General features: G+C 45.5%; 1 protein-coding gene across 2 annotated transcripts in view; it reads right to left on the bottom strand.

The window, feature by feature from the left end:
- Window positions 1-12,395, bottom strand: part of LOC311229007 (dedicator of cytokinesis protein 9-like) — a 502,654-nt gene that overhangs the window by 157,242 nt on the left and 333,017 nt on the right. For both annotated transcript variants that reach the window (XM_084314997.1, XM_084314998.1), the window contains exons 12-13: window positions 8,515-8,727; window positions 7,249-7,371 (exon numbers count right to left, since the gene is read on the bottom strand). In XM_084314997.1, the coding sequence (XP_084171123.1) occupies window positions 7,249-7,371; window positions 8,515-8,727 (336 nt within the window). The remainder of the gene's footprint in view (window positions 1-7,248; window positions 7,372-8,514; window positions 8,728-12,395) is intronic.

Genomic DNA, 12,395 nt, shown 5'->3' with positions numbered 1-12,395 from the left:
AACCCTCTTCAACATATACATAAATGAACTGGCAAAAACATTGGAACAAACTGCAGCACCTGGCATCCCCCTAGCAAACACATAAGTCAAATGCCTACTGTTTGCAGATGACCTGGTGCTGCTGTCCCCAACAAAAGAAGGGCTACAACAGCACCTTGACCTTCTGCACAAATTCTCCCAGACATGGGCACTGACAGTAAACCTAAACAAAACTAAAATTATGATATTCCAAAAAAGGCCCAGCCTACAACAACAAAAACACAAATTCCTCCTAGACACAATTTCCCTAGAAACCACAAAAACTACACCTATCTCGGCCTAAACATCAGTGCTACAGGGAACTTCAACCAAGCTGTAAACGACCTGAGAGACAAAGCAAGAAGGGTTTTTATGCCATAAAAAGGAACATCAAGTTAGACATTCCAATCAAAATCTGGCTCAAAATATTACACTCCGTCATAGAACTGATTTCCCTATATGGTTGTGAAGTCTGGGGCCCACTTGCAAACCAAGACTTCACCAAATGGGACAAACACCCAATTGAGACTCTGCATGCAGAATTTTGCAAATCCATTCTCCGCACCCAACGGAAAACACCAAATAATGCATGCAGAGCAGAACTAGGAAGATACCCACTTATCAGCTAAATTCAAAAAAGAGCATTCAAATTCCACAATCATCTAAAAGAAAGTGACCCAGACACACTCCACAACATAGCCCTCACCCACAGAGAGACCCTCGATAGATGCCCACTCAGCCAGATGGTTCTGGGACTCTGCTCACAAACACAAGCAGAGCCACCAGACAGAAACCACACCGGACTAAATAAAATTATAAGAAAACAAAAAGAAAACTATCTGACACATTGGAAAGAAACAACCCAAAACCAGAGCAAATTGAAATGCTATTTGGCCCTAAACAGAGAGTACACAGTGGCAGAATACCTGAGCACTGTGACTGACCCAAAACTAAGAAGATCCTTGACTAGGTACAGACTCAGCGAGCACAGCCTAGCCATCGAGAAAGGCTGCCATAGGCAGACCTGGCTCCCAAGAGAAGACAGACTGTGCACCCACTGCACACAAGATGAGGTGGAAACCGAGCTCCACTTCTTAACAACCTGCCCACTATACCAAGACATCAGAGACATATACTTCCCACAAATTGCAAACACCAAAAGAGACTTTGAAAACATGGACAATAACTCAAAACTCCCATACCTACATGTAGAATGGCGCTGCAACGACCGGCTGCCTTTCTGTTCGCTCCGTCGAGACTGTGCTTACTTTTGTTAATATTTATAGTTTTAAGAGTTTTGTCTGTACCAACAGTAGGTGCATTTAATGTGTATGACCGTCAGTCACTTATAGACATCGGATTACGGGAAACTTACCGATTGGATTACTCACTGGACCAGCTTTCCGAACCGCAACAATGGCCTGAGGAGATTCTCCGGAAAATGGGACCAGATCCCTTTGTTCCCGACCCCAGGAACAAAGGATCCAGACGGCGTGGGAAGAGAGCTGGGATCCGTAACAGGCTGAGATCCAGACGCCACCGAACGCCATTGCCCAGTATATTGCTAGCCAATGTACAATCAATTGACAACAAACTGGACGATATCCGAGCAAGGATTCAATACCAAAGAGACGTCAGAGACTGCAACGTTCTCTGCTTCACCGAAACGTGGCTCACGCCGGACGTTCCAGACCACGCAATCCAACCGGACGAACACTTCTTTATCCACCGCAAGGATCGTACAGCAGAGTCCGGTAAACAACGTGGAGGAGGTATTGCCTTCATGTTTAACAACAATTGGAGCGATCCAACTAACGTGAAGGAATTATCCAACCACTGCTGCCCAGACCTGGAATATATAACCATCAAGTGTCGTCCTTTCTTCCTCCCGAGGGAGTTAACGGCGATCATCCTTGTAGGAGTGTATATTCCACCGCAAGCCAGTAACAACGTCGCGCTCTCCAGGCTCCACGACGAGGTAAATAGAATACAAGCTGCGAACGTTAACGCCGCCATTTTAGTGCTGGGTGATTTCAATAGCGCCAATCTGAGAAAGGTATTACCTGACTTCTATCAGCATGTGACTTGCAACACCAGAGGCGGTAACATCCTAGATCACTGTTACACGCAATTTAAAGGTGGCTACAAGGCTCATTCTGATAGTGGCTTTGGTAAATCAGATCACGCGTCCATTTTTCTTTCACCAATGTACAAACAGAGAATCAAAAGTACTCCTGTAGTCTCGCGAGAGGTGCAGAAATGGGATTTGACGTCAGAGGAGACGCTCCAGTCTGCGTTTGACTGCACAGACTGGAATGTGTTCCGCGACACAGATAACATTAATGTCTACACGGACAGTGCTGGACTATGTTTGTACTTTGGTGGAAGAAACAATCCCCACTACCAAAATGAGAGTTTACCCAAATCAAAAACCCTGGGTAGACAAATCCGTCCGTGAAGCTCTGAGAGAGCGCACCAAAGCATACAACGACGGCCTAGTGGCAGGCAACATGAATGACCACAAGGTGGCGCGATACAACGTAAGGAGGACAGTGTCAGAGGCCAAACGGCGCTACAGGGATAAAATTGAACTCCAGTTTGAACAAGCTGACTCTAGAGCTATGTGGCAGGGGCTCAAAACGATGACAGACTACAAAGGCGCCTCCCTCAAACTGAACAGTGACATCTCCTTAGCAAATGACCTCAATACCTTCTATGCGAGGTTTGATGCTGGTAATAACACCAGCTCACAAGCCACGGCAATGGGGGGGGGGGGGGGGGTGTCGGCTGCTGATGGAGGCGCAGTGTTCAGGGTAACAGAGCATGAGGTGAGGCGGACCTTTAAAAAAGTGAATATCAGGAAGGCAGCAGGTCCGGACGGCATCCCCGGCCGCGTCCTAAAAGTCTGTGCCGACCAACTGGCCCCAGTATTCACTGACATATTTAACCTGTCCTTAGAACAGGCTGTCATCCCCACCTGCCTGAAGAAGTCCACTATTATCCCTGTACCCAAAAAATCCAAGCCTGCTTGCCTCAACGACTACCGCCCTGTAGCTCTCACCTCCATAGCCATGAAGTGCTTTGAGAAGCTAGTAAAGGGCTACATCTGCTCCTCCCTCCCCATCAACATGGACCCCCTGCAATTTGCATACCGCCCCAACAGGTCCACGGAGGACGCCATAGCCCATGTGCTGCACACAGCAGCATCACACCTGGACAAGAGGCAGGGGAACTATGTGAGAATGCTATTCATCGACTACAGCTCGGCATTCAATACCATAGTCCCCTCCATACTCATAGCCAAGCTCAGGGACCTGGGCTTGAACTATGACCTCTGCCAGTGGGTCTTGGACTTCCTGACTGGCAGACCCCAGGTGGTGAGAGCAGGCAACTGCACCTCCTCATCCATCACCCTCAACATAGGGGCCCCCCAGGGCTGTGTTCTGAGTCCCCTCCTCTACTCCCTGTACACACACGACTGTGTGGCTCAGCGGAGTAGCAATACAATCATCAAATTTGCTGACGACACAGTGGTGGTGGGCCTGATCTCTGCCAACGACGAGAGGGCCTACCTGGAAGAGGTCAAGGTCCTGGCGGGATGGTGCCAGGAAAACAGCCTCTCCCTGAACGTCAGCAAAACAAAAGAGATGATTGTGGACTTCAGGAGGTCGGGGGTCAAGGACTACAGCCCCCTCAGCATCGACGGGGCACCGGTTGAGAGAGTCAACAGCTTTAAGTACCTCGGAGCCTACATATCCGAGGACTTGACATGGACCACACACATTGACAGTGTTGTGAAGAAGGCACGACAACGCCTCTACTTCCTCAGGCGCCTAAGGAAGTTCCAAGTCAGTCAGAAGATCCTTAAGAACTTCTACTCATGTACAATAGAGAGCATCTTGACCGGCAACATCACCTCCTGGTTTGGGAATAGCACTGCACAAGACCGAAGCAGACTACAAAGAGTGACACGTTCAGCCGAACGCACAATTGGAGGGGGGCTCCCCACCCTCCAGAACATTTACAACAAGCGTTGCAAGGGCAAGGCTAAGAGAATCATTAAAGACTCCAGTCACCCGAACAACTGCCTCTTTGAACTGCTGCGGTCAGGCAAGCGATACCGGAGTCTCAAGGCGAGCACAGAAAGACTCAGAAGAAGCTTCTATCCCCAGGCCATCAGGCTGCTAAACGAACAATGAACACTACACAACAACAACCACCAAACGCACATAGCACACACATCCACACGCACACACTCACTTTAAACAAACACACTGTAGCACCCACTCCACACACTTTATAGCACACACCCACTTTAAACAAACACACTGTAGCACCCACTCCCCACACTTTATATTTATTGATGAAGGATTGCACTACAACTCGTACACCTTACTGTAAATTGTACCTAAATTGTACCTCATCCCATTTCTGCTTTGCACTATATAGTACTGTACATTAGTACACTGCATAGTATTGTATATTATATGGTAACTCAGAACATTGTACATATGTCTATACCGAACACTGTGACCTCATTTTCTTCTTCTAAATTACATGCTATACTATGTTATTTGATACTATCTTGTCTAGCACAGTCTCTGGAGCGTAACAGTAAGAAGCATTTTGTATGAAAGTATTCTGTACTTCTGTATGACAACTATTAAAGAAACTTGAAACTTGAACTTGAAACCTACTGGGAGAAATACAAGAATGTGCAAACACAGCAGCCAGATTTGTGAGCTGCTGTGACAAGAAATGGACATCCAACGGAATGCAACCACCATAAAGACTGTATAAGAAATTCCTTCTATAATGTACTGATTTCTTTTGATTTCTCTGTTTGATTGTTTTGTTTTGTTTGGCTTTGGCAATGTAAACGTATGTTTCCCATGTCAATAAAGCCCATTTGAATTGAATTGAATTGAGTGAGTGAGAGAGACAGAGAGATAGAGAGGAGAGAGTGAGAGTGAGAGAGAGAGAGAGACAGAGAGATAGACAGAGTTAGAGAGAGAGAGACAGAGAGAGAGACAGAGTGAGAGAGAGACAGAGAGAGAGACAGAGTGAGAGAGAGAGACAGAGACAAAGAGAGAGAGACAGAGAGATAGAGAGAGACAGAGTGAGAGAGAGAGAGATACAGACAGAGACAGAGAGAGAGAGAGATAGAGAGAGACAGAGTGAGAGAGAGACAGAGAGAGACAGAGACAGAGACAGAGACAGAGAGAGAGAGAGAGAGAGAGAGAGAGAGAGAGAGAGAGAGAGAGAGAGAGAGAGAGAGAGAGAGAGAGAGAGAGAAAACACAATGCTGCCAACCTTAACACATGCACAGATTTAAGGTTATTATGATTATGATCACACGCACACACACGTGCACACACACACACACGTCTGTACTGCCCGCAGCCCTGTGGTCCTAACTGGACCTGGTGTTGCAGCCAAAGCCAATGTTGGTGAGCGGAGTGTCAGTGCAGCTGACCGGCTCTTAGAACCAGAACCATCCATCATGTGGATCCATCTGCTGAATAAACTTATGGAGCTCTGCTGAGAGAGGAGGCATGGGCTGCCTTGGACGTGTGTGTGCGTCTCATGTATTAGTATTTAAATAATTATAAAAAACATATCTTTGCGATATAGATATCGCGTTCTTTCATATTACAATATATCAATATATACTCGGTAACATAACACCTTGGAATGCTCTCATACGCTCCTCGTTATCGCCATCGACCAGCAGGAGCGGGAGGTTGCGACCCTCTTTGCGCCGCCCCCTTTGCCTCAAAGAGATCCGCTATCAGCTCTATCTTTAATCTCTCAAAATGTTCAGTTGCTATCAGCTCTATCTTTAATCTTCCAAAATGTACAGTTGCTATCGCTATCAGCTCTATCTTTAATCTCTCAAAATGTTCAGTTGCTATCGCTATCAGCTCTATCTTTAATCTTTCAAAATGTTCAGTTGCTATCGCTATCAGCTCTATCTTTAATCTTTCAAAATATTCAGGTGCTATTGCTATCAGCTCTATCTTTAATCTTTCAAAATGTTCTGTTGCTATCGCTATCAGCTCTATCTTTAATCTTTCAAAATGTTCAGGTGCTATTGCTATCAGCTCTATCTTTAATCTTTCAAAATGTTCAGGTGCTATTGCTATCAGCTCTATCTTTAATCTTTCAAAATGTTCAGTTGCTATTGCTATCAGCTCTATCTTTAATCTTTCAAAATGTTCAGGTGCTATTGCTATCAGCTCTATCTTTAATCTTTCAAAATGTTCAGTTGCTATTGCATGCACTCATCTGTGTTTCACTACGCTTATGAGTGCATGCTTGCCAACTGTTCACCTGTTTTACTGCAACACTACTATCACCGACAGCTGTGGCTGTGGAAGTGGGTAGATTCCAGGGTAAACCTGAGGAGGAGCGGTTGTGTGTTCTGTGTGATCTGGGAGTGGTGGAGGATGAATATCATTTTGTTTTTTATTGCCCTTTGTACACCACTTTGAGGAGGGCTTTATTTGAAAAAATTCAAATTGTAAACCCAGATTTGTTTTGGCAGTCTGAGAGCTGTATGTTGAGTTGTTTTTTTGTGGAGGACATCTTCGGTTTTGCAGGATTTTTGGAGAAGGCATGGCACCTGAGACAAAACACACTGTATCCTATATAATTGTATTTGAATTCACCTTGCTTTTCTGTTTATTTACATTGAGTACAGCTTGTGTTATATTACGTTTTATTGTATTTTCTTGTATTTTTTTGTATGGCCATCTTGGTCTATGTCATTTGTTAAGAAATTGGTAAAGTATATTATTATATACTTATTGTTATGTGTCTTGTAAGCCCATATGGGCTGGGCATACATCTGTATGTAAGACACGAAAATAAAAAATATCAAATCAAATAAAAAAAAAATCACCGACATCTAAGAAGGGAGATCGCCCCTTGAACGGCCCTTCTAAGGTTTCTCTCCTCCACATTGCCTGTGGTGCATTTTTTCCTATTGCTAGGCTTTAGTGAGTTTTTCCTTACCTTCGCGTGGGGTATGTCTGGGAGTGTTGCATTTATTTTAGATTTTTTTGGACTTTATGGTGTTTTTGTTTTGTTCTTGACTTATTGTGATGTTTCTTCTTGACTTGTTTCAAGGAGACGTGTCCGGCCCATGGGGACATTAACGTGTGTTGTCGGGCCTTACAAATACATTTGATTTGATGTGATTTGAGATACCACTCCCCCGACACCTACCTTGGCGGAGTCGGAGCTCTTCATGTAGGGCTCGGCGCAGTGTGCGATGCTCCCCTGAAGCACCTTCTCCACGCGAGCCACCAGGAAGATGTCCGGATGGGGACAGGTCACAGAGAACACCCCCTGTGGAGAGAAAACAGGTTCCATTAAGACATTTGTTTTTTTATATTTATATATGTCATGTCTGCGTGCAAAAGACCAATGGTACATTGAGAGTCACAAGGTAGAGAGTCACGGATGGAGAAGTATGTGTACGTGCGTGTGTGTGTGTGTGTGTGTGCGTGCGTGTGCATGGATGACAGTGTTTGTGCAAGGAGTGACTGTGTGTGTCTTTTGCCTAAAGGTTGCTGTTTGATGGCATTACGGACTATACATTTAACAAGATGATGTTACAGATGTTATCTCTATCTCCAGATGTTATCTCTCTACCTCTTGAACTACTATCATGAAGAAATCTCAAATATTCCCCACAATTTCTATTTTTTTTCTATTTTTTTTTTCAAAATTCTTTCAATTTCTTTCTTTTCTTGCACCAAGTTGAACAAACCGTGCAGCATATCTTTAGGGGACAAAGTACACATGTTCTGTTACCAGTAGTTCAGCTAAATGAGTTGAACAGCAGGTGAACAAACACAGTTTGTGGAAATGGTGCGAGTTTCACATGAATCACCCATAGAGTCCCATTAATTTTTATAGCAACACGTTCTTTTTTTCCCAGTTCATGAGTCAAAACATCAATATAAGAGAGTTGGCTTCACTCTAGAGACTGCTGGCATATATATATATATATATGTGTTTCTTTTGTTATCAACTTTTTATTATGATTATTTCATACTGCAGAGGTAATCTATGTTACCCCCATCACCCCCTCATCCTGTCACCCCCTCCTCCCCATCATCATCTATGGGTAACAGTACTGTATATTTGCATATCGTATATGTCACAAATGTAACAGTACTAAATACCTGTATGTCATGTATGTCCCTATGTCATAAATGTCATGTATGTTGTGTATGTCATAAATGTCACTATGAATTGAAAATGGGGGACCCTGATGTAAACAAGACGAAAGTCTTTCTCTGGTCTGCATCCCCTTAACAATTGTATTGAGCCGTACTGTACTGTACCCATTCTGCAATCTGTTAAATAAAGTTTTCATTCATTCATCCCCTCACCCCCTCCTCCCCTCACCCCCATCATCCCCTCCTCCCCATCACCCCCTCCTCCCCTCATCCCATCACCCCCATCATCCGCCCCCCCCCTCACCTGTCTTGGATACTGCATGGCCGACTCCGGCACGCCGTGGACCAACCGCTGCCCGGCGTGGTGCGAGTCCCCGCCCCCGTTCATGTGCTGGGCGTGGGGATTGGCCACCAGGCCCCTGACGGACGGGTGGTTGAGGTCCACATGGAAGTCGGCCGAGATCTTCCTGTTGTTCTGGATGTCGAACAGCGACAGGGTGACGTAGAAGGGCTCCACCTGGTGGGGAGGCACAACCAGAGCGTGAGGCGGCGCTGGGAGGGAGGCACAACCAGAGGTGAGGCGGCGCGCAGGACATCTTCTCTGTCGGGCGCTGCCAGGGCCAACTAAGGTTATTTATCGTTCTGACCCCAAGACACTTCGGAGCAAAGAGTGGACAGGGTTCTGGTGGACCTGCTGACAAAGGTAACGTCTATTTTACCGAACCCCATCACAAAACATGCCTTTGTAATGATCCCAGCGTCAGAAAACGATTCTGCCCCCCCCCCTCATGGTTTGAGAATCATTCTACTATGGTCATGTTACCTTAGACCTGGAAATAATATAGGTGGCAGGCGAGCAACCCGCATGAAATGCGCATATGTGCACAAAACATGTCATATCCCGCGTTTCGCGTTCCAGGAAACGGAACTGGATTATTTTGAAACGGGACGATTTCTTGCATGGGATAGCGCAGGAACGAAGGTATGTATAACTAAAAGTTTTTTTCCCCTGTTGGGAGTATACATATTTGCTTTCAAATGAGCCATACTATTGTCTCCATAGCTATAATATAGAATATACGATGGGTCTGCAAACATCGTGAAAATTGAAAAAAAAAAAAAAAAAAACGCTGGCACCAGGGAGTACAGATGGAAAAACAGCGTGGCAGTCAAAGAGTTAAGAACAGTAGAACAGTCATGCACATCCCTACTCAGAAGCACTCGCAGGAAGCGCTCACAAGCGTTGGTCGCCGCTGCCGCTAGGTAAATATACTGGGAACTGGTTAGAAGGACGTGACGTTCTTTCGCTAAAAGTTTCAATGTTTTCAACTACATCTCGACAACATAAACATTCTAAAACAGACCCATGTCCTGTTCCTGTTGGCTAATGCTAGTGGGGGCGACAGTGGCTCGGGAGGTAGAGCAGTGGTCTGGTAATCCAGAGGTTCCTGGTTCGATTCCCGCTCCTCCCGGGCAGCGTGTCGAAGTGTCCTGGAGCAAGACACTTAACCCCTAGTTGCTCCCGATGAGCAGGTCGGCACCTTGCACGGTCACCTCCACCGTCGGTGTGTGAATGTGTGAGTGAATGGGTGAATGTGAGGAACAAATTGTAAAGCGCTTTGGATAAAAGCTACAATATAAATGCACCGTTTATAGTGTTCAGCTCTCAGTACCATTGACCATTATTCACAGGGCGGCCATTTTGCTCTTACATTTGGACTCGAGCATTGACTGCATTCGGACTCGGACTTGTTAATTGATAAATACAGTTATTTATTTTTTATTTATTTAGTAATAGGCCCTAATAATTTGGGATAAGATATTGATGGCTAGTGCATAGTGTTTGGCTATTGTGTAAATAAACTCCCTTTGAAACGGTGACCGCTGTGTCATTTATGTAAATTTCTGTTTAATGTAGACCTTTTTTATTTGTACGTCAGCTCTTTGACTGTCAGAGTGGAGTGGACTCAACCTTGATGACTTGGACTCAATGGGGACTCGACTCGGACTCGAACACTGGGGACTCGAGACTCGGACTGGAGATTTAGTGACTCGACTACACAGCTACAGCTGGCCACAGAGCAGCTCCAGTGGGGGAGGTGTGGGTCAAGTACAGTACAGTACACTACATTTACTCATACATACATACATACATACGTTTAGCTGATGCTTTTATCCAAAGCGACTTACAAATTCTGTAGTCAGCAGGAAGGGTACAACTCTGGCAGCTAAAGGTCAGTGAAATAGTGTTGAACTTGAGTGTTACAGTGCACACTACATATTAGCATGAAAGCCAGTAGGGGTGTAACAGTACACGTATCCGTACTGAACCGTGCACATGGTTCAATAAGACCTGCTGGCGATGGAGAGGATAGTAGTTGTACAGTATTGTATTGTATTCTATCTGTTTCAATTCAATCGAGTTATAATAATGTCCCATCGCCCCCAGAGCCGGGCAGGGCTGTGTTTGTGTCGTGTGATGATGTCACAGCGTCTCCGTGGTAACGGAGCACGTAGAGTCTGTGACAGGTGAAAAGGCCGCCTCCCATCCGCTGACCTGACGGCAGGAAACCAGCTACCCAGGCCTGGTTACCATGACAACCCAAACTCCGCTGCAGGAAGGTTCTGTACAACAAGTCAGCAGGAAGGTTCTGTACAACAAGTCAGCAGGAAGGTTCTGTACAACAAGTCAGCTGGAAGGTTCTGTACGACAAGTCAGCAGGAAGGTTCTGTACAACAAGTCAGCAGGAAGGTTCTGTACAACAGGTCAGCAGGAATGTTCTGTACGACAGGTCAGCAGGAACGTTCTGTACAACAAGTCAGCAGGAAGGTTCTGTACGACAAGTCAGCAGGAAGGTTCTGTACAACAAGTCAGCAGGAAGGTTCTGTACAACAAGTCAGCAGGAAGGTTCTGTACAACAGGTCAGCAGGAAGGTTCTGTACGACAGGTCAGCAGGAAGGTACAACTCCATTGAACCAAATGAGGAAAAACAAGCCAGCTGTGAAAAGATTCTGCATTCTGCTAGCATGAAAAAGCAGCGATGCGTGTCACAAAGCTACGCAGGGGGAGGGGTAAACTAGTGGGGGGGGGGGGGGGGGGGCAGAGTACAGTCACACTATCACACTACAGACGGTTAACCCTTTCACTACACAAGGTGCCAACATGCTCATCAGGAGCAATTAGGGGTTAAGTGTCTTGCTCAAGGAATGAATTATTATTTGTGTAAATTAAGTTGTACGCCGACCATTAAGTAAATACTTGTTTAGTTTAGGAATAAGGGGCAGGTAACTATAAGATTTATTCTTCTTCCTGCTCCTTTTGTCCATGGAATGATATTCATGATTGTGTAATGAAGAAACTCTGATTGTATGATTTCATGTGGCAAATAAAAACTCTGAACTGAACTGAACTGAAGGACACTTCGACACGCTGCCCGGGAGGAGCGGGAATCGAACCGGGAACCTCGGGATTACCAGACGACTGTAGTACAGTATAGACATATTAGCATAGTAGGTACTGGTAGTAGTATAGGCAAGGTAGACTCCTTAGTAGCATAATCTTAAAAGACAGTATGAAGTTTAGTATTTTCTTTATTTTCTTCTTTCTTTATTTCAGATATTGATCGATGTAATCGCATGAATTAAAAACTAGGAACTAGTTTCTCGATAACTACGGTCAAAGTACCCTTGAGCAAGGTGTGGTGGAAGGCTGTCAAACACACGTTCCCCATTGTCTACCCCCCTCCTCCCCCTCCTAGCTCACCATCCCGTCACCCCTCCTCCCCTCGACTGCTCCAAATCCAATCTTTCCTATCAGCACCTGGGCACAACCCCTCTTCTGACTATAAAGGTCTACGTTTCCGATGTCTCGGGAAGCCCGTTACGAGACCCCCCCCCCCCCCGGCCAGCGGTTTCGTCTGGTCTCTCAAGCCGATTCTCCTGGGTTGTAAACTAATATACTTATGACAACAACTATGGTCCAAGCGAGGTCATTTCTTCCACAAAGGCCAACGCCCGCAAGGCATCAAGGCGTCTCCCTCTTATCCCGTCTGCACCCCCCCCTCCACGAAAACAAGGCGTGTCTTACGCAGGGGTGTAAAAAGTACCAAGAAATTATACTTAATTGAAAGTATGGGTACCGTCTCAAAATAGTACTCAAGTAAAAGTATCTGGCTAAAAACACAC

The sequence above is a fragment of the Notolepis coatsorum genome, assembly GCF_963971535.1.
Source record: "Notolepis coatsorum genome assembly, chromosome: 5".
Classification (NCBI taxonomy): Eukaryota; Metazoa; Chordata; class Actinopteri; order Aulopiformes; family Paralepididae; genus Notolepis; species Notolepis coatsorum.
This window is presented reverse-complemented; position numbering and strand designations above follow the sequence as displayed.